Source organism: Cherax quadricarinatus, unplaced genomic scaffold (assembly GCF_038502225.1).
Source record: "Cherax quadricarinatus isolate ZL_2023a unplaced genomic scaffold, ASM3850222v1 Contig4482, whole genome shotgun sequence".
In the NCBI taxonomy this organism is placed as follows: Eukaryota; Metazoa; Arthropoda; class Malacostraca; order Decapoda; family Parastacidae; genus Cherax; species Cherax quadricarinatus.
This window is the reverse complement of record NW_027199508.1, coordinates 197-24,019: the sequence shown is the minus strand read 5'-3', so window position 1 is coordinate 24,019 and position 23,823 is coordinate 197. Positions and strand designations below refer to the sequence as shown.

Genomic DNA, 23,823 nt, shown 5'->3' with positions numbered 1-23,823 from the left:
ACTTTCGTTTTTCCTTTTGGGCCACCCCGCCTCGGTGGGGATATGGCCGGTGTGTTGGGGGGGGGGGGGGAGAGGAGGAGGAGGAAGAAGAGTAAGAAGAGTAAGAAGAGTAGTAGTAGTAGTAGTAGTAATTATGATAATATTTATAATAATAATATTTATAATATTTATAATAATAATTATTTTATAATAATTATAATATTTATAATAATTATAATATTTATAATAATTATAATATTTATAATAATTATAATATTTATAATAATATTTATAATAATATTTATAATAATAATTTATAATAATAATAATTTATAATATTTATAATAATAATTTATAATAATAATATTTATAATAATATTTATAATAATAATATTTATAATAATAATAATATTTATAATAATAATATTTATAATAATATTTATAATATTTATAATATTTATAATAATATTTATAATATTTATAATAATAATAATATTTATAATTAGATAAAAGACTGTTGAGTAGACTTCAGGATGTACATGTTTATAGAGGGGCCACAGATATATCAGATCACTTTCTAGTTGTAGCTACACTGAGAGTAAAAGGTAGATGGGATACAAGGAGAATAGAAGCATCAGGGAAGAGAGAGGTGAAGGTTTATAAACTAAAAGAGGAGGCAGTTAGGGTAAGATATAAACAGCTATTGGAGGATAGATGGGCTAATGAGAGCATAGGCAATGGGGTCGAAGAGGTATGGGGTAGGTTTAAAAATGTAGTGTTAGAGTGTTCAGCAGAAGTTTGTGGTTACAGGAAAGTGGGTGCAGGAGGGAAGAGGAGCGATTGGTGGAATGATGATGTAAAGAGAGTAGTAAGGGAGAAAAAGTTAGCATATGAGAAGTTTTTACAAAGTAGAAGTGATGCAAGGAGGGAAGAGTATATGGAGAAAAAGAGAGAGGTTAAGAGAGTGGTGAAGCAATGTAAAAAGAGAGCAAATGAGAGAGTGGGTGAGATGTTATCAACAAATTTTGTTGAAAATAAGAAAAAGTTTTGGAGTGAGATTAACAAGTTAAGAAAGCCTAGAGAACAAATGGATTTGTCAGTTAAAAATAGGAGAGGAGAGTTATTAAATGGAGAGTTAGAGGTATTGGGAAGATGGAGGGAATATTTTGAGGAATTGTTAAATGTTGATGAAGATAGGGAAGCTGTGATTTCGTGTATAGGGCAAGGAGGAATAACATCTTGTAGGAGTGAGGAAGAGCCAGTTGTGAGTGTGGGGGAAGTTCGTGAGGCAGTAGGTAAAATGAAAGGGGGTAAGGCAGCCGGGATTGATGGGATAAAGATAGAAATGTTAAAAGCAGGTGGGGATATAGTTTTGGAGTGGTTGGTGCAATTATTTAATAAATGTATGGAAGAGGGTAAGGTACCTAGGGATTGGCAGAGAGCATGCATAGTTCCTTTGTATAAAGGCAAAGGGGATAAAAGAGAGTGCAAAAATTATAGGGGGATAAGTCTGTTGAGTGTACCTGGTAAAGTGTATGGTAGAGTTATAATTGAAAGAATTAAGAGTAAGACGGAGAATAGGATAGCAGATGAACAAGGAGGCTTTAGGAAAGGTAGGGGGTGTGTGGACCAGGTGTTTACAGTGAAACATATAAGTGAACAGTATTTAGATAAGGCTAAAGAGGTCTTTGTGGCATTTATGGATTTGGAAAAGGCGTATGACAGGGTGGATAGGGGGGCAATGTGGCAGATGTTGCAAGTGTATGGTGTAGGAGGTAGGTTACTGAAAGCAGTGAAGAGTTTTTACAAGGATAGTGAGGCTCAAGTTAGAGTATGTAGGAAAGAGGGAAATTTTTTCCCAGTAAAAGTAGGCCTTAGACAAGGATGTGTGATGTCACCGTGGTTGTTTAATATATTTATAGATGGGGTTGTAAGAGAAGTAAATGCGAGGGTCTTGGCAAGAGGCGTGGAGTTAAAAGATAAAGAATCACACACAAAGTGGGAGTTGTCACAGCTGCTCTTTGCTGATGACACTGTGCTCTTGGGAGATTCTGAAGAGAAGCTGCAGAGATTGGTGGATGAATTTGGTAGGGTGTGCAAAAGAAGAAAATTAAAGGTGAATACAGGAAAGAGTAAGGTTATGAGGATAACAAAAAGATTAGGTGATGAAAGATTGAATATCAGATTGGAGGGAGAGAGTATGGAGGAGGTGAACGTATTCAGATATTTGGGAGTGGACGTGTCAGCGGATGGGTCTATGAAAGATGAGGTGAATCATAGAATTGATGAGGGAAAAAGAGTGAGTGGTGCACTTAGGAGTCTGTGGAGACAAAGAACTTTGTCCTTGGAGGCAAAGAGGGGAATGTATGAGAGTATAGTTTTACCAACGCTCTTATATGGGTGTGAAGCGTGGGTGATGAATGTTGCAGCGAGGAGAAGGCTGGAGGCAGTGGAGATGTCATGTCTGAGGGCAATGTGTGGTGTGAATATAATGCAGAGAATTCGTAGTTTGGAAGTTAGGAGGAGGTGCGGGATTACCAAAACTGTTGTCCAGAGGGCTGAGGAAGGGTTGTTGAGGTGGTTCGGACATGTAGAGAGAATGGAGCGAAACAGAATGACTTCAAGAGTGTATCAGTCTGTAGTGGAAGGAAGGCGGGGTAGGGGTCGGCCTAGGAAGGGTTGGAGGGAGGGGGTAAAGGAGGTTTTGTGTGCGAGGGGCTTGGACTTCCAGCAGGCATGCGTGAGCGTGTTTGATAGGAGTGAATGGAGACAAATGGTTTTTATTACTTGACGTGCTGTTGGAGTGTGAGCAAAGTAACATTTATGAAGGGATTCAGGGAAACCGGCAGGCCGGACTTGAGTCCTGGAGATGGGAAGTACAGTGCCTGCACTCTGAAGGAGGGGTGTTAATGTTGCAGTTTTAAAAACTGTAGTGTAAAGCACCCTTCTGGCAAGACAGTGATGGAGTGAATGATGGTGAAAGTTTTTCTTTTTCGGGCCACCCTGCCTTGGTGGGAATCGGCCAGTGTGATAAAAAAAAAAAAAAAATTTATAATTATAATAATAATATTTATAATTATAATAATAATAATATTTATTATAATAATATTTATAATTATAATAATATTTATAATTATAATAATATTTAAAATAATATTTATAATAATAATATTTATAATAATATTTATAATAATAATATTTATAATAATATTTATAATAATAATATTTATAATAATAATATTTATAATAATAATATTTATAATAATATTTATAATAATAATATTTATAATAATATTTATAATAATAATAATTATAATAATATTTATAATAATATTTATAATAATAATATTTATAATAATATTTATAATAATAATATTTATAATAATAATGGTAGTAGGTTGGTAGACAGCAACCCTCCAGGGAGGTACTACCGTCCTGCCAAGTGAGTGTAAAATGAAAGCCTGTAATTGTTTTACATGATGGTAGGATTGCTGGTGTCTTTTTATTGTCTCATAAATATGCAAGATTTCAGGTACGTCTTGCTACTTCTACTTACACTTAGGTCACACTACACATACATGTACATGTTTATTTATACACACTCATCTGAGTTTTCTTTGATTTTATCTTAATAGTTCTTGGTCTTATTACTTTTCCTTTTATATCCATGGTGAAGTGGAATAAGAATCTTTCCTCCGTAAGCCATGCGTGTTGTAAAAGTCAACTAAAATGCCGGGAACAATGGGCTAGTAACCCCTTTTCCTGTAAAGATTACTAAAAAGAATAAGAAGAAAATTGTCAAAGTGGGAAGACTGAATGTGCGTGGATGTTGTGCAGATGATAAGAAAGAGATGATTGTGGATGTTATGAATGAGAAGAAGCTGGATGTCCTGGCTTTAAGTGAAACAAAGCTGAAGGGGGTGGGAGAGTTTCAGTGAAGAGGAATAAATAGGATTAGGTCAAGGGTTTCAAACAGAGTTAGAGCTAAAGGAGTAGCAATAATGTTGAAGGATAAGATATGGCAGGAAAAGAGGGACTACAAATGTATTAATTCAAGGATTATGTGGAGTAAAATAAAGGTTGGATGTGAAAAGTGGGTTATAGTAAGCGTATATGCACCTGGAGAAGAGGGAAGTGTAGAGGAGAGAGATTTTGGGAAATGTTGAGTGAATGCGTGGGGAGTTTTGAACCAAGTGTGAGAGTAATGGTGGTCGTGGATTTCAATGCTAAAGTGGGCAAAAATGTTGTGGAGGGAGTAGTAGGTAAATTTGGGGTGCCAGGGGTAAATGAAAATGGGGAGCCTTTAATTGAGCTATGTGTAGAAAGAGGTTTGGTAATAAGTAATACATATTTTATGAAGAGGATAAATAAATATACAAGGTATGATATAGCATGTAATGAAAGAAGTTTGTTAGATTATATATTGGTGGATAAAAGGTTGATGGGTAGGCTCCAAGATGTACATGTTTATAGAGGGGCAACTGATATATTGGATCATTATTTAGTTGTAGCTCCAGTTAGAGTAAGAGGTAGATGGGAAAAGAGGTAAATGGCAACAGCAAGCAAGAGGGAGGTGAAAGTGTATAAACTAAGGGAGGAGGAAGTTCAGGTGAGATAAGCAACTATTGGCTGAAAGGTGGGCTGGTGCATGTATGAGTAGGGGGGTGGGGGGTTGAAGAGGGTTGGACGAGTTTTAAAAATGCAGTATTAGAATGTGGGGCAGGAGTTTGTGGTTATAGGAGAGTGGGTGCAGGAGGAATGAGGAGTGATTGGTGGAATGATGAAGTAAAGGGTGTGATAAGAGAGAAAACGGTAGCTTATGAGAGGTTTTTACAAAGCAGAAGTGTTATAAGAAGAGTAGAGTATATGGAGAGTAAAAGAAAGGTGAAGAGAGTGGTAAGAGTGCAAAAGGAGAGCAGATGATAGAGTGGGAGAGGCACTGTCAAGAAATTTTAATGAAAATAAGAAAAAAAATCTGGAGTTAAACAAGTTAAGAAAGCCTAGAGAACGAATGGATTTGTCAGTTAAAAACAGAGTACGGGAGTTAGTAGATGGGGAGATGGAGGTTTTGGGTAGATGGCGAGAATATTTTGAGGAACTTTTAAATGTCGACAAAGAAAGGGAAGCGGTAATTTCATGCACTGACCAGGGAGGTATACCAACTTTTAGGAGTGAAGAAGAACAGGATGCGAGTGTGGGGGAGGTACGTGAGGCATTACGTAGAATGAAAGGGGGTAAAGCAGCTGAAACTGATGGGATCATGACAGTTATGTTAAAAGCAGGGGAGGATATAGTGTTGGAGTGGTTGGTACTTTTGTTTAATGAATGTATGAAAGAGGGGAAGGTACCTAGGGATTGGCAGATAGCATGTATAGTCCCTTTATGTAAAAGGAAGGGAGACAAAAGAGATTGTAAAAATTATAGAGGAATAAGCTTACCGAGTATACCAGGTAGTGTACGGTAGGGTTATAATTGAAAGAATTAGAGGTAAGACAGAATGTAGGATTGCAGATGAGCAAGGAGGTTTCAGAGTGGGTAGAGGATGTGTAGATCAAGTGTTTACATTAAGGCATATATGTGAACAGTATTTAGATAAAGGTAGAAGTAGTTTTTATTGCATTTATGGATTTAGAAAAGGCATATGATAAGAGTGGATAGGGGAGCTATGTGGCAGATGTTGCAAGTATATGGAATAGGTGGTAAGTTACTAAATGCTGTAGAGTTTTTATGAGGATAGTGAGGCTCAGGTTAGGGTGTGTAGGAGACTAATTCCCAGTAAAAGTAGGTCTTAGACAGGGATGTGTAATGTCACCATGGTTGTTTAATATATTTATAGATGGAATTGTAAAAGAAGTAAATGCTAGGGTGTTCGGGAGAGGGGTGGCATTAAATTATGGGGAATCAACTACAAAATGGGAATTGACACAGCTTCTTTTTGCTGATGCTGTGCTCATGGGAGATTCTGAAGAAAAATTGCAAAGGTTAGTGGATGAGTTTGGGAGTGTGTGTAAAGGTAGAAAGTCGAAAGTGAACATAGAAAAGAGTAAGGTGATGAGGATATCAAATGATTTAGATTATGAAAAATTGGATATCAAATTGGGGAGGAGGAGTATAGAAGAAGTGAATGTTTTCAGATACTTGAGAGTTGACATGTTGGCGGATGAATTTATGAAGGATGAGGTTAATCACAGAATTGATGAGGGAAAAAAGGTGAGTGGTGCATTGAGGTATATGTGGAGACAAAAAAATGCTATCTATGGAGGCAAAGAAAGGAATGTATGAAAGTATAGTAGTACCAACACTCTTATATGGGTGTGAAGCTTGGGTTGTGAATGCAGCAGCGAGGAGGCGGTTGGAGGCAGTGGAGATGTCCTGTCTAAGGGCAATGTGTGGTGTAAATATTATGCAGAAAATTCGGAGTGTGGAAATTAGGAGAAGGTGTGGAATTAATAAAAGTATTAGTCAGAGGGCTGCAGAGGGGTTGTTGAGGTGGTTTGGTCATTTAGAGAGAATGGATCAAAGCTGAATGACATGGAGAGCGTATAAATCTGTAGGGGAAGGAAGGCGGGGTAGGGGTCATCCTCGAAAAGGTTGGAGGGAGGGGGTAAAGGAGGTTTTGTGGGCGAGGGGCTTGGACTTCCAGCAAGCGTGCATGAGTGTGTTAGATAGGAGTGAATGGAGACGAATGGTATTTGGGACCTGACGATCTGTTGGAGTGTGAGCAGGGTAATATTTAGTGAAGGATTCAGGGAAAACGGTTATTTTTATATAACTGGACTTGAGTCCTGGAAATGGGAAGTACAATGCCTGCACTCTAAAGGAGGGGTTCGGGATATTAGCAGTTTGGAGGGATATGTTTGTGCATCTTTATAGGTATATGCTTCTAAGCTGTTGTGTTCTGAGCACCTCTGCAAAAACTGTGATTATGTGTGAGTGAGGTGAAAGTGTTGAATGATGATGAAAGTATTTTCTTTTTGGGGATTTTCTTTCTTTTTTGGGTCACTCTGCCTCAGTGGGAGACGGCCAACTTGTTTAAAAAAAAAAAAAAAAAAAAAATTGTAGAGAAGAAGGGGGTACTAGCCCCTTGCTCCCAGCACATTAGTTGACTCTTACGACACACATGGCTTACAGAGGAACAACTGTTCCACTTCCCCATTGTGATAAGATAAAATAAGAACAAGAACTAGTAAGAATATAGAAGAAAACCAAGAGGGGTGTGTATATATATGCTTGTACATGCAAGTGTAGTGTAACCTTAGTGTAAGTAGGAATAATAAGATTAAGTACAGTGCCTGCATTCTGAAGGAGGGCTGGAGATATGATGCAGTTTTTTAACTGTAATATCAGCATACCTCTGGCAAGACAGTGATGGAGTGATGATGAATGTTTCTTCTTTATTGGAGTCCCCCTGCCTCAGTAGGAAATGCCTGATATGTTAGTAACAATAAAAAAAAAAAACTAAAACTAAATCATTAGTGCTAAGACTCACCTAAAGTATGAAATATTGGTCTTGGTAGTGACCTTGTATGCCATGTAAGAGCTCATTCCTTCACCAATTTTTTGAGGATCAGATACTGTGATTTGTATCATATCATCACCACTCTCACTTTCCAACTGAAATGAAAAGAACACTAAAGTTACCATTTGATAATTATATCATTCCAGCAGAGATTACAAGAAAACAATGATCCGAGGGAGGCTGTGGAGGTTTATATCTTCGTAGATTGCTGAAAAGTTCATCAGAATGATGCGATTAGTTCCCACAGATTCTACTAGAAATGTAAATATTAAAGCACACAGTGCATTCTATATATATATATACACAAGACACTTGGAATGACCTTCAACCCAGTGCTCCGACTCTTCATTGAGCTGCAGCAGAATACAGACCATACACAAAACAGTATATTCTGGCATGTAAGGCGCACAACTGTAAATCAGTAATCACATTCAAGGGTTAATGACCCTCTTATTTTATGTTAAAGTGTAACACAAAGCCTACCCTTGACCCTGACCTTAAGTATATAAAGCGCAGGATGATTTTCCAAGATTTTTTGTGGGAAAAGGGGCACCTTATATGCCAGAAAATATGTCAAGTTTCTGATATACCATGTGTTCAACTCGACACATACGAAGAAAATCCATGCAAATAAAGGACCCTAAAATTTGGAACTCCTTCCAAAAGATATAAAAAGTCACCCTAGAGCCACATGCTTCAAAAATATAGTTAAGAAGTACAATGGTAGCCCAAGTTTAGGCCATAATTCGTTCTAGAAGGCTGTTTGAGTGCCGTTACCAAACAAATTTGTTCCCATGAGGAATGATGTAAATTAGATTAGTCCGTTTCAGACCCCCAAAAACACTCTTACAAAAGCACTTACAGTAATACACTTACATAACTGTTTGAGTTGGGAGCTGTACGAAACTATGGGTACCACTGTACCTACTACATGTACTGTATATGTGGCCTAAACTCTAGTTAGATATTGATATTTAATTAAGTATGATGTATCAATGTATAAATAAGTATACAAGATATGATACAGCACGTAATGAAAGCAGGTTGTTAGATTATGTATTGGTGGATAAAAGGTTGATGGGTAGGCTTCAGGATGTACATGTTTATAGAGACAACAGATATATCAGTGTTAATGTTGCAGTTTTATAACTGTAGTGTAAGCACGTCTCTGGCAAGACAGTGATGGAGTGAACGATGATGACAGTTTTTCTTTTTACAGTTAGATTAAGTAGATGGGACAAAAGGAAAATGGCAAAAAGTAAGAGAGAGGTGAAAGTTTACAACCTAAGGGAGGAGGAAGTTAGAGTGAGATAAGCAACTATTGGCAGAAAGGTGAGTTTGTGCAAGTATGGGTAGTGGTTGGGGGAGAGGGCCAGGTTGTGAAGAGGGAGCTTTAAAAATGCAGTATTAGAATGTGAGGCAGAAGTTTATGGCTGCAGGAAGGTGGGTGCAGGAGGAAAGAAGTGTGACCGGTGGAATGATGAGGTAAAGGGTATGATAAAAGAAAAAGTTAACTTATGAGAGGTTTTTATAAAGCAAAAGTGATATAAGAAGGGCAGAGTATATGGAGCATGAAAAAGGTGAAGAGAGTGGTTAGAGTGCAAAAGGAGAGCAAATGATAGAGTGTGGGAAGGGCACTGTCAAGAAATTTTGCTGGAACGAATGGATTTGTCAGTTAAAAACAGAGTAGGGGAGCTAGTAGATGGGGAGCTGGAGGTATAGGGTAGATGGCGGGAATACTGAGGAATTTTTAAATGTCGATGAAGACAGGGAGGCAGTAATTTCATGCACTGGCCAGGGAGGTATAACATCTTTTAGGAATGAAGAAGAGAAGGATGCAAGTGTGGGGAGGTGCAAGAGGCATTACATAGAATGAAAGGGGGTAAAGCAGCTGGAACTGAGAGGATTAAGACAAATGTTAAAAGGAGTGGGGATATAGTGATGTAGTGGTTGGCATTTTTGTTTAATAAATGTATGAAAGAGGGGAAGGTACCTAAGGATTGTCTGAGAGCATGTATAGTTCCTTTATACAAAGGGAAGGGAGACAAAAGAGGTTGTAAAAATTATTGGGAAATAAGTTTACTGAGTATACCAGGTAATGTGTATGGTAGGGTTATTATTGAAAGAATGATAGGTAAGACAGAGAGCAGGATTGCAGATGAGCAATGAGGCTTTAGAATGGGTAGGGGGATGTGAAGATCAAGTGTTTACTTTGAATCATATATGTGAACAGTATTTAGATAAAGGTAGGGAAGTTTTCATTGCATTTATGAGTTTAGAAAAGGCATATGATAGGGTGGATAGGGGAGCAATGTGACAGACATTTAAAGTGTACAGAACAGTAAGTTACTAAATGCTGTAGAGTGTTTTTATGAGGATAGTGAGGCTCAGGTTAAGGTGTGTAGAAGAGAGGGAGACTACTTCCCAGTAAAAGTAGGTCTTAGACATGGATGTGTAATGTCACCATAGTTGTTTAACATAGTTATAGATGGGGTTGTACAAGAAGTAAATGCTAGGGTGTTGGGGAGAGGGGTGAGAGTAAATTATGGGGAATCAAATACAAAATGGGAGTTGATAGTTAATTTTTGCTGCTGATACTGTGCTTTTGGGGTATTCTAAAACAAAAGTTGCAAAGGTTACTGGACGAGTTTGGGAGTGTGTGTAAAGGTAGAAAGTTGAAAGTGAACATAGATAAGAGTAAGGTGATGAGGGTATCAAACGATTTGGATAAAGAAAAATTGGACATCACATTGGAGTGAGGGAGTATGGAAGAAGTAAATGTTTTCAGATATTTGGGAGTTGACTTGTCAGCGGATGGGTTTATGAAGGATGAGGTTAACCATTGAACTGATGAAGGAAAAAAGGCAAGTTGTGCAGTGAGGTATCTGGAGACAAAAACATTATCCATGGAGGATAAGAAGGGAATGTACGAGAGGTATAGTGGTACAAACATTCTTTTATGGGTATGGAGCTTGGGTTATAAATGCTGCAGCAAGGAGGCAGCTGGAGGCAGTGGAGATATCCTGTCTAAGGGAAGGCAATGTGTGGCGTAAATATTATGCAGAGAACTCACAGTGCGGAAATTAGGAGGAGTGGAGTTATTAACCCTTAAATGGTCCAAACGTATATATACGTTTTTTCAACATCCGAAAGTATGTAAAAAAAATGTAGATCTTTTTTGTTTTACATTTGAAAACGTGTAAAAAAAAACTTTTATCTACATTTTTTTTTTGTTATATTTGAAAATATGTAAAAAAAAGTAGATCTACTTTTGTAGCACTACGAATTTGAACATCAATCTCTTTGGACCATTTAAGGGTTAAATTACTATACAGAGTGCTGAAGAGGGGTTGTTTAGGTGGTTTGGTCATTTAGAGAGAATGGATCAAAGTAGAATGACATGGAGAGCATATAAATCTGTAGGGGAAGGAAGGCAGAGTAGGGGTCATCCTCGAAAAGGTTGGAGGGAGGGGGTAAGCAGGCGTGCATGAGCGTGTTCGATAGGAGTGAATGGAGACGAATGGTATTTGGGACCTGACAATCTGTTGGAGTATGAATAGGGTAATATTTAGTGAAGGGATTCAGGGAAACCGGTTATTTTTATATAGCCGGACTTGAGTCCTAGAAATGGGAAGTACAATGCCTGCACTCTAAAGGAGGGGTTCGGGATATTGGCAGTTTGGAGGGATATATTGTGTATCTTTTTACGTATATGCTTCTAAACTGTTGTGTTCTGAGCACCTCTGCAAAAACAGTGATTATGTGTGAGTGAGGTGAAAGTGTTGAATGATGAAAGTATTTTCTTTTTGGGTCACCCTGCCTTGGTGGGAGACGGCCGACTTGTTCAAACTTTTTTTTTCAACAAACCGGCCGTATCCCACCCAGACAGGGTGGCCCAAAAAAGAAAAACGAAAGTTTCTCTTTTTAAATTTAGTAATTTATATAAGAGATGGGGTTACTAGCTCCTTGCCCCCGGCATTTTAGTCGCCTCTTACAACATGCATGACTTATGGAGGAAGAATTCTGTTCCACTTCCCAATGGAGATAAGAGGAAATAAACAAGAACTAGAAAGAAAATAGCAGAAAACCCAGAGGGGTGTGTATATATATGCTTGTATATGTATGTGTAGTATGACCTAAGTGTAAGAAGTAGCAAGACATACCTGAAATCTTGCATGTTTATGAGACAGAAAAAAAGGACATCAGCAATCCTACCATCATGTAAAACAATTAAAGGCTTTCGTTTTACACTCACTTGGCAGGACGGTAGTACCTCCCTGGGCGGTTGCTGTCTACCAACCTACTACCTAATACTTCACTTTATAAAAATAAATTTGCTTATTTGTTTAGTCTACTCAACAGTTTGAGATTCAAGGCTACAGTATCTTCAGGTTTATTCTTACTTTTTTCAGGGTATCCAAGGCAACTTGGCATTGCATATGGCAATTTAAATAAGGAGCAGAGGGTAGTATTATATTTACCCTTAAACAGCATTTACAACAAATTTATGGCCACAGCACAATACTGTTGTTTTTATATAATTTGCCATTAAAGTCAGATACAGAATATTATAGTTTGGGAACACATCTCTGATTATAACAAATCTAGAGAATGGGAGGGGGAGGAATAGATTCAAACACTCAAGTTGTTAACTTTTGGGAGAGCATCTCCTTCATAATTTGGGGATCTCTTCGTATTAATTTGAATAAACAATGTTCTGCTATAAACTTTTAACATACATCTGTACATTACATGACTTTTGTCTGTTTCATATTGAATTATTAATGTTTAAGGCTAGGACAGTTATTGTAACAAGAGATATTGACTTTGTCAATGGTCCAAGTCGGACTGAAACGTCGTCGTAAGCTTCTCTCTCTTATGTGCGGGTTATTTGTGTATGCAATAATGTCCCTAGCCCTTTGTTGTACTAATCCATACTACTTTCTCCATATTTAGTATTTTCATAAAATCATATGATGGGCTTAAATTGTATTTATAGTACCATACTAGTGAGTAGTGGAAGATGCCCATGAGCTAAGCCAAAGCTTTTTTAACTCTTGAGATGTAGTCACTAAGGAGCAGTTTGGGACTAGACTTTTAATGCACCCGTTGTGTGTGGACGTGAGACTGTATGCTTAAGTGGAGTATACTGTCTTAGGACTGATTCATTTGGGCAATTCTAGCCTTTACCTGTTTAGTATAGTGGATTATTTCTGCATTTCTTCATTGTCTGCATACTAAGCAAGAAGTGGAATTAGCATTTGCCCACTTTGTGGACTCTACCTATCTAACAATCGAGTGGACTTCATCTCTATTGGTCTTGTAGGTGTCCACACACTATTTTATGGTCTGTCTTTGACTAGATGAAATCTGCACATATATGCACTGTATCTGGGGTCATTCCCTAGCAAGTTGCACATCTTGCTACTTGCATGAGTCTTAAGATTTTTTGTGATACAGTGGAACCTCAAATTTCGAACTTAATCCGTTCCAGGAGCTAGTTCTAAATTTGAAAAGTCTGAAGAGTGAAGCAATATTTCCCTTAAGAAATAATAGAAATACAATTAATCCATTCCAGAAACCCAAAAATATTCACAAAAAAATACATTTTATAGAGATTAATTATAGTTGTTTAATATATTTATAGATGGGGTTGTAAGAGAAGTAAATGCGAGGGTCTTGGCAAGAGGCGTGGAGTTAAAAGATAAAGAATCACACACAAAGTGGGAGTTGTCACAGCTGCTCTTTGCTGATGACACTGTGCTCTTGGGAGATTCTGAAGAGAAGTTGCAGAGATTGGTGGATGAATTTGGTAGGGTGTGCAAAAGAAGAAAATTAAAGGTGAATACAGGAAAGAGTAAGGTTATGAGGATAACAAAAAGATTAGGTGATGAAAGATTGAATATCAGATTGGAGGGAGAGAGTATGGAGGAGGTGAACGTATTCAGATATTTGGGAGTGGACGTGTCAGCGGATGGGTCTATGAAAGATGAGGTGAATCATAGAATTGATGAGGGAAAAAGAGTGAGTGGTGCACTTAGGAGTCTGTGGAGACAAAGAACTTTGTCCTTGGAGGCAAAGAGGGGAATGTATGAGAGTATAGTTTTACCAACGCTCTTATATGGGTGTGAAGCGTGGGTGATGAATGTTGCAGCGAGGAGAAGGCTGGAGGCAGTGGAGATGTCATGTCTGAGGGCAATGTGTGGTGTGAATATAATGCAGAGAATTCGTAGTTTGGAAGTTAGGAGGAGGTGCGGGATTACCAAAACTGTTGTCCAGAGGGCTGAGGAAGGGTTGTTGAGGTGGTTCGGACATGTAGAGAGAATGGAGCGAAACAGAATGACTTCAAGAGTGTATCAGTCTGTAGTGGAAGGAAGGCGGGGTAGGGGTCGGCCTAGGAAGGGTTGGAGGGAGGGGGTAAAGGAGGTTTTGTGTGCGAGGGGCTTGGACTTCCAGCAGGCATGCGTGAGCGTGTTTGATAGGAGTGAATGGAGACAAATGGTTTTTAATACTTGACGTGCTGTTGGAGTGTGAGCAAAGTAACATTTATGAAGGGATTCAGGGAAACCGGCAGGCCGGACTTGAGTTCTGGAGATGGGAAGTACAGTGCCTGCACTCTGAAGGAGGGGTGTTAATGTTGCAGTTTAAAAACTGTAGTGTAAAGCACCCTTCTGGCAAGACAGTGATGGAGTGAATGATGGTGAAAGTTTTTCTTTTTCGGGCCACCCTGCCTTGGTGGGAATCGGCCGGTGTGATAATAAAAAAAAAACATATAAAGTAACATTTTTACTCGCCTTTATTGAAGATTGGTGATGGCATCTGGAAGATAAGGAGGAGAGAGGGAGTTGGGGTTAGTGTTTGGAAGGGAAATCCCCCTCCATAAGGACTTTAGGTATCAAAGCCCTCTCTGGGGTTACTTCCCTTCTCTGTCTTTTAATGCCACTAGGACCAGCTTCAGTCACTGGACCCCTGTCTTACAAAGTAACTGTCCACAGTCCTCTGTTTCTGGCACCTCTAAGATTTCTCTAAAATGGGACATGGTTTTGTCACTGAACTTTTCACATAAAATCATCTCTGAAACACTATCACCTGCCATCTCTTTATCCTTGATCCACACCAGCAACAGCAACTCAACCTGATCAACTGTCTGTGATCTTTTTTTGGTTAGCATATTAACACCTTTTGTAACATCAGCTTCCTTGATTTGTTCTTTCTTTACCAGGATAGAAGTGATGGTCGACTTGTTTTTCCCATACGTCCTGGCAAGCTCAACAAGTTTCACACCATTCTCATACTTCTGTATTATTTCCTTCTTCACATCTATGGTGTTTCTCACTTTCTTTACCACAGGGGTACCACTAGCAAGTTTCTTTGGGCCCATGGTACCTTATTTCACAGTCCCACAAGCACTAAACACAATGAATTAATCGTAAACTGTTTGAATGAGAGCACAGGTTAGTGTTCACTCAAGCATCAACAAAGCCAAACTGGCTCAAGGCGCCTACGCGGGGACACAGACAGAGTGGGCTGGCCGACAGGTCCGGTACCCGGTGGTTCAAAAATAGGGGCGAGTTCGATAATAGGGACAAAGTTGGTTCGAAAAAAGCAGTCGATTTTCGAAGAGTTTGATAAGTGATATGTTCGAAATTTTAGGTTCCACTGTACATGTCTTGCTGGTTCACAGAACCGACACATTGATAAATTAGACACATGTGCAACTCTTGGGTATCTTTATTAAGGAAACGTTTTGCCATACAGTGGCTTCATCAGTCCATACACAGGAGAAACTTGAAGAACAGGAGGGGAATGAGGTAATCAGTCCCTCAACCTTGAGTCGATGTGGTCAGTCCATCAATCTTGAACAGAATACGGCATATGAGAGGAGCAGCAGCTTATAAACCGTGTCGGTTCTGTGAACCATTCATCTACAATCCTGTCAGACACTGCAACTTCTTGGGATCTTAATACTTGGGAATTCTTCGCTTGCCTAACCCTTGGGCACGACCTACTTCCACACTGGGCCAATGTGACACCACCTACGACTGCTGCACCTCTCCTGCCTACGGTTTATAAGCTGCTTCTCCGCTCATATGCCGTATTCTATTCAAGATTGATGGACTGACCACATCGGCTCAAGGTTGAGGGACTGATTACCTCATTCTCCTCCTGTTCAAGTTTTTCCTGTTTATGGACTGATGAAGCCACTGTGTGGTGAAACGTTTCCTTAATAAAGATACCCAAGAGTTGCACATGTGTCTAATTTATCAACAAGCATATATATACACACCCCTCTGGGTTCTCTTTTATTTTTCTTACTAGTTCTTGTTCTTGTTTACTTCTTCTTATCTCCATGGGGAAGTGGAACAGAATTCTTCCTCCGTAAGCCATGCGTGTCGTAAGAGGCAACTAAAATGCCAGGAGCAAGGGGCTAGTAACCCCTTCTCCTGTATACATTACTAAAGTTAAAAAGAGAAACTTTTGTTTTTCTTTCTGGGTAACCCTGCCTCAGTGACAGAAGAATATCTTTTATATTATTAGTCCAATGTTGGACTTGGAAAAATTATAATATGTATGTTGAGTAGCTTACACTTGACATACAGGACAAATTTGTAACCAGGTAGGGTGACCTAAAAAAAGAAGAGACACGTTCACCATCACACTCCATCACTGTCTTGCCAGAGGGGGCACCAATACTACAGTTCAAAACATCAAACATCCCCACCCCTCTTTCAGAGTGCAGGTACTGTACTTCCCACCTCCACGACTCAAATCTGGCTAACCAATTCTCCTGAATCCTTTCATAAATGTTACTTTGCTCACACTCCAACAGCACATCATTTCATAAAAACCACTTGTCTCTACTCACTCCTACCTAACACATTCACACGTGCTTTCTGGATGACTGCTGATTAAATATAGGTGCATTTTACATTTTTTTATTTACCAAATCCCTAGACTGGTGAATAGACGTAAGACACTGAATTTATAAGCGTGAGATGGTTTACCTAAAACCAACCCTGTTGTGGAAGTAGAGGCAAGCAAGTCTCACAAAACTGAATACCATAATAACTAGTTTGTGAATCTGCAGAATTATTACCTGATCAGATGATGGTCTGGAGGACACAGTCACTGGTGTTACAGGAGTAGGAGCTGCCGGAGTAATGCTTGGAGTAAGATTTGGTGTGGTTGTTGGTGTGACTGGAACCACTGGAGGGGTTAATGGAGCACCCACAGGTGGCAAAATACTGGAGGCTGGCAATGAGTGCTCAGTAGGATCCTGTAGGAAATGTATTAAGATACTGTGACCCTTAACACAACATTTTTATATGGTGTAGCTAGTAATTACAATTATGTATAATTCCTCCACTGCAAAGCAAAGTAACATCAGATTTATTACAGTAGTCTTCCTTTACCCTATTATATACAAGATATAATAAAGAAGTTCCTGGACTGCCATGAAAAAAATGCACAGTCGTCTCCCTGGAAGTACTCTCCTTGAAAGGCTATACACTGATCCCAGTGCCTCTGCCACTTCTCTAAACATTTCTGGAACCTTTCTTACCATCATGAAGCATGGCCTATGATTTTTGCTTGAATTTCCTCCACATTGTTAAAACACTGCCCTCTTGAGTGCCATTTTTATTTTGGGGAAGAGAAAGAAGTCACAGGGGGCTAATTTGTGAAGTAGGAAGTGTGGGGAAAGACCATGTTTTTGGCCAGAAAACGTTGGTCCAGAGTCAAGCAGCAGAGAACAATTTTCACAGCTACTTGCCTCATGTTCAAATTTTCAGTCAAAATGCTTTGACATGAATTGTAAAAAAATTCCCACAGCAATCACATTGTCTTGGATACTTTGACAAGAATCTTCTTGAATAAACTTCCACACTTTTTCAATGTTGGCATTTGTTTTTAATATTGATGGATGACCAGTGTGTTCATCCTCTGACATTTGTCCTGCTTTGAATCAAGAAAACCATTCAAAACACTGTGTTTGACCCTTTCCCTCATCCCATAATGCTTGAAGATTTTTGCAAGTTTTGCTACCTGTTTTACTGAGCTTGAAACAGAATTTCACACACAAACACACTGTTCTTTCAAAGATTCCATTCTGCTGTGCAAAAAAGTGGCAACACACTGACATTATAAAGATAGTCTAACCTTATTGGAATGACAGCCCACACAAACTCACCATGCTACATCACACAGGAGTGTACTGTACAGCATGATCTGCAGCACTACTATACTATTTCAGTCAGGAAGCATACGGAAATTTGATTCCGGGAACTTTTTGATAGCACCTCATACACTATATTTCAGTCACCCATAGAAATCCTAAGCTCACGTAGGAAACTGCTGGAAAAAAGAAAAGTACTGTGGCTTGGACAATTCACAAATAACCAACAATTTGATGAGGAAAGTTAAGACAATATTTCAGTCCCAACTTTATTTCTGTCAATTCTTGCCTTTCCCAATTATCCTGGAGATTGTTCCGAGGGTCGATGTCCCCGTGGCCAGTCCTTGACCAGGCATGATCCACCAGGCTGTTACTGCTGGCCACACGCAATCTAACGTACGAACCACAGCCTAGCTGATTAGGTACTAACTGTCCGGTTCCCTCCTGAAGGCAACCAGGGGTCTATTCTTAATTCCCCTTATGAATTGTGGGAGGCTGTTGAAGAGTCTTAGGACCCAGACAGTAACTGTTTTCTCTAAGTGTGCTCATGGCACCCCTGCTTTTCACTGGGGGATGTTGCTCTAATTTCTAAGAACACAAGTTACATGACATGACCCGACTGTTTTTCACCCCACCTGACCCCACCCTGAGACTTTCACCCCACCTGACTTGACCTTGCTTTCACCTCCTCTAACCAGTGGCTTGTATTTCCTCTTCTTTCAAATCACACCTTGATAGCAGTCCAGGATACCTTTCCACATGCTATCCTCTCAGCATGACCTCCTTCACACATCACCTCCTGAATTTCAAAAGTCTCTGAACTTTCCATTTCTCATTTCATGCAGGCCCTGCTTTACAGCACTTCACTTTACAGTGTTTCGCTAATACAGCAGTTTTCAATTATACCCATTCTTGGTAAGGTAAGATGAGATACAAGGAGAATGGAATCAGCAAGTGAGAGAGAGGTGAAGTTTATAAACTAAAGGAAGAGGCAGTTAGGGTAAGATATAAACAAGTATTGGAAGAAACATGAGCTAGTAAGAGTATAGGCAATGAGGTTGAAGAGATCTGGGTTCTATTTAAGAATGTAGTGTTAAGTGTGTTCAGCAGAAGTTTGTGGTTACAGGAAAGTGGGTGTGGGAGGGAAGAAGAGTGACTCACCAGCTGCCTAGTAAACACTTATGGCATAAACCTGGGTAATATACAGTGGACCCCCGATAAACGATATTTTTTCATTCCAGAAGTATGTTCAGGTGCCAGTACTGACCGAATTTGTTCCCATAAGGAATATTGTGAAGTAGATTAGTCCATTTCAGACCCCCAAACATACACGTACAAACGCACTTATATAAATATACTTACATAATTGGTCAAATTAGGAGGTGATTGTTAAGCGGGGGTCCACTGTATACTGATAAGTTTTTTAAAAAACATACACGACCTTCCTCAATGTCCCAGGACAAACATTTTCCAATTCATCCTGGTGTCTGATTGTACACGTTTTATAAAATGTTGGACACAACTGACTTCCCAATAACTTTTTTTTTTTAGGGGGGGGGGGATATCTTTCAAACAAAAAAATTAACTTAAATGCACTGATTAAAGCTCCTCTTTTAATAAGCATTAATTCTATTACAGTGGAATCTCGGTTTTTGTGATTAATCTGTTCAAAAACAAGTCTGACGAAAACCCGAATCGCATGAAAACTGAAGCAATATTTCCCATGAGAAATAATGTAAATCCAATTAATTCATTCCAGACACTCAAAAATATTAACAAAAAATACATTTTATAGAGAATAACTAAAGTTTTACATACAAACCAGAGCATATGAAAACCGAGGTTCCACTATACTGACCTTCAGCATATCACCCACCTATATATTTATCTATACAATGCAAGACAAGCCATGAGGGGTGGAAATCTTCAGCTCAGTTACTTTCACAAGTCTCCATGCATCATCAGGAGCTATGTAATGTTGCAAGAGTAGTAACATGAGGAATGATTGAAAGTTTTCAGAGTAAGGTAGTGTGGTGACAACAGCCAGCTGGCTGTTGTCACCCTACTATGAGAAAACTTTCCCTCATTCTTCTTATTGCTACTCTTGCAACATTGTATAGCTCCTGATGATGCATGGAGACTTGTGAAAGTAACTGAGCTGAAGATTTCCATCCCCCATGTCTTGTCTTGCATCGCTAAGATTGCCTGTCTGCATTTGTATATCTATACATATCTAATTGTTTTTTCCATACTTCAGATAATTTGTAAACTCCAGAGGGGGTGTAAAGAGAACACTGAGCAAGAGTGGAAGGATCATCTTTACAAACCTGGTTAAGCTGTAACTTAGGTGTGGAGGCACTGTCAAACAATACCCCATCTGGTTCCTCCTCTAGTGACACCTCCTGGCAAGACAAAAATTATATTGACAAAAGGGAGACCTTATTTGGTCAAAATCTACCAATCATAGGGGTAACTAAGTTTTACAGCTTAGAAATTTTTGTGACCTTAAATTTATGACCTTAAGCAGACATCAGTCATCGTCTAAAGTAGCCTGTATAACTCGTACAAAGTTCCTAGTTTAAACTATGATGTCTGAAAGATGCATTCTGAAACAAAAAACGATTTTTAAGTACAAGAGTAGAACTCACTGTGTCCAAGCTTCTTGATTTATGCAATCAATTGTTATATTCATGGGGAAGCACTAAACCCATGAGGACCATACAGGACCTGCAGAATGGGAGGTAATCAAGTTTGAACAGAGGAAGGGGAGAGTAGTTCAAAATCCTTGGACCAAAAGACTTTCACCAGTCCTTGAGAAAATGTACACTGGCATACATCACTGTTGAAACTATACCTTAACATAAAGTCTGACAACCAGAAACTATCTGAGCTACCACTTCTACTAACTCTAGATGAAGAACATTGTTGACCTCAACACAGCCAATGTTGAACTAAAAAGGGTATAGACTGGGATTGACAAAATAACACACACTGATAAGACTTGCTATATAATGTTAGGGAACTGAGCTAACAATATGCAACTAGACATGAAGTTCAATAACACACACATTTAAAGAATTCTTCTTTCAACAAATCGGCCGTTTCCCACCGAGGTAAGGTGGCCTAAAAAGAAAAACGAAAGTTTGTCTTTTTAACTTTAATAATGTATACAGGAGAAGGGGTTACTAGCCCCTTGCTCCCATCATTTTAGTCGACTCTTATGACACGCATGGCTTACGGAGAAAGAATTCTGTTCCACTTCCTCGTGGAGATAAGAGGAAATAAGAACAAGAACTAATAAGGAGAGAGAAGAAAACCCAGAGGTGTGCGTGTATATATATGCTTGTACATGCATGTGTAGTGTGACCAAAGTTTAAGTAGATGTACATAAGAAGACATACCTGAAATCTTGCATGTTTATGAGAAAGAAAAAAAGCACCAGCAATCCTACCATCATGTAAAACAATTACAGGCTTTCGTTTTCACTCACTAAGCAGGATGTTAGTACCTCCCTGGGCGGCTGCTGTCTACCAACCTACTAGTACTTAGATATTTAAAAAGACAAGCTGAAGAAAAATTCTTGGCTCTAATCTGACAGCAAATAAACTTAAACAAAATAACACATAACTAAAAAAAAGTTTCCAAAACAGTGGGCACTTTTTCCAGAATACATTATGTACCACAGTTAACACTACTTACTCTGTACTACTATAATCAACCTTTACCTCATCTTTGGTACACCATATGTGCAAGGGGGAACTACAATAACAAATCATATAAAACCAACACACAATCCAATAAAAATCTGCCTTGGGAGCAATCACTTAACCTGATTCCAAACAGTACACCCACCACCTTCCCTCTTAACATTCAAGGTGCTGAACCTCCTGGAAGTACCAAGTATCCGCACTTTTGCAACACTTGCAAATCTTTGTGGAAATATTTTGCTAGCCAGTGACTTCTTCAGTACAAGGCAGAGAAACAGTGGACTGAAGAAGCCAATGGCTGGCAAAATGTTTCCACAATAAATATTTGAAAGTGTTCTACAAGTGTCTTATCTACATTACAAATACAGACCATGCAATAAAAATATTAACCATGAGTCAACAATTCCTGGAGAGCTGCAATAGATTACAGGGACATCACACAATATATACCTCCAACACTCCCCACGTATGAATCAATGAGAGTTGAATCATCCATACAAATCAAATTGTCCACAATATGATGCAACCTACGTGAAGGGTTAAAAAAAAAATTGATCCAATTCCTTCAAAACCATTTTAAAAAATATCACTGACAAACATTTACACTATCAGTCACATTTTATACATACAACTAATGTATTCAGCCGATACCTCCCCACTCTAATCTAATCCAGGGGTTCCCAACCTTTTTTTATGTTCTGCACCCATAGGAAAAAAAAAGTTTAATGAATGTTGCACCACCTACAAAAGTAATATCACATTTGAAGATAAAGTCAAATTTCTAATTTTGTAAGTCAAATTGAACCAAATATAGCCTCTCCTCACTTAGCGACGTGCTCGTTTACCGACGCCCAGGACTTACAACGGGCTCTCTGACCAGTATGCACACCTAAATAATACATGTTAGAGCTGATTTCCTCTATTCTGTTTATTTCAATATACAGTACACTACTGCATAAACATTTAAAAATATACCAGAAATGTTATAAATGGTGTAAAGGTGACATTAAAACAATATCAAAGATGGTTGACACAAACCCACTACCATTATAGTGGGCTCCTGACTTAGCGGTGAATTCGTTTAACGACGTGGTCTTAGGAATGGAACTCCATTGTAAAGTGAGAAGCTGTACAGTACTGCGGGTGAACTTACTGAACTCAAAAAAGTAAGCTGAAATGTCACCACACATCCCCTGGGGGTGCATGCACCCCAGGTTGGGAACCCCTAATCTAATCAATTATACTACATAGAAATCATTCATGATGAATTATATCACAAACCTAAATTACTTATTACAATCCTCATCCAAATACGTGTATTAGTATTTTAGTCTGCCCAAAATGCTAGGCATGACAAGAGCTTTAATTATATTACACAACAAAATGCACTCCCAGAAATGAATCAAAACACTGCAATTCTTAAAAATAAAATTTGACTTTGATCTGACTTAAAAAACACACTAAATTCATGTCTTAAATACCATAAAGAAAATTAGAAACACCAATTATTCCAAATGTAATTAAATTTTTGGTACTTTCATTTCTTGCCCAAAATGCATTGCAGAATTATTGGTTTTCTTTTGTGCCTATCTTTTTATTAATTTATTTAAACTACATTGTTTGACATAAAAAATAAACATTTTATTATAGTCAAGAAGTCTATAGGTTCTAACTATTTTGTTGCATTGTATTAAGAAACAATATACTGTATTTGAAAAAAAGAAGAAAAAAAAAACTCTCTACAAAGCATAACACTGACCATTTAAAATTGGTTCAATAATTAAGCAATAAAAGAAATGTGTCTGTTACCTATTCTTCCATAATGACAAATTTATGACAATATTGCACACCTTATGCTGCTCAATACAACCAAATCTAAAGCAGAAAATTATACCTAACTGCATCCTCTTCCTTGTCTAGGAGTATGTCTGTACATAAATGGATAATAATAATAACTGCTTACCGTATAAGATTTTTTAACCTATTAGTGGTACTGTACTAGCAAGTTAAGAGGCACATTCATGTATAAATGTGTTGTGAAAAGGCACAATGTAACAACTACTTCAGAACAGTACCAGCAATGAGCATCACATCCCTAGGTTGAAAGCAGCAGCACTCATGATATCTATGCTAACTTTCCTCCTCGGATGGTATCGGAGAAAATGATTAGTACCAATGATGCTTAATAAACAAAAGTACAAATTTATTAACAAGGCTCAAGTGACTTAACAGAAAAGGCAGGACAATGCTGATATATCTGGTGTAAGAGAACTACTGTAAGGACGAACTTTATTACAATAAATAAATTAACACCATACGAATACTGATATTTCATCTTAAAACTAAAATATTAAACAATGTGAATAATTATTAAAATGAAATTATGAGACTGATGCAGGTAGAGAACAGATACCACAGGAGTGTGTGTTTGGGGTTGGGATGAA

At 38.4% G+C, this 23,823-nt stretch overlaps 1 protein-coding gene across 1 annotated transcript in view; it reads right to left on the bottom strand.

Moving 5' to 3' along the window:
* The window catches only part of LOC128705361 (sorting nexin-2-like), a 28,382-nt gene extending 6,754 nt beyond the window's left edge, over positions 1-21,628 (bottom strand). The window contains exons 1-3 of the mRNA XM_070081836.1: positions 20,000-21,628; positions 16,596-16,775; positions 7,469-7,593 (exon numbers count right to left, since the gene is read on the bottom strand). Coding sequence (XP_069937937.1) covers positions 7,469-7,569 — 101 coding nt within the window. The 5' untranslated portion in view covers positions 7,570-7,593; positions 16,596-16,775; positions 20,000-21,628. The remainder of the gene's footprint in view (positions 1-7,468; positions 7,594-16,595; positions 16,776-19,999) is intronic.
* Positions 21,629-23,823: the final 2,195 nt, after the last annotated feature.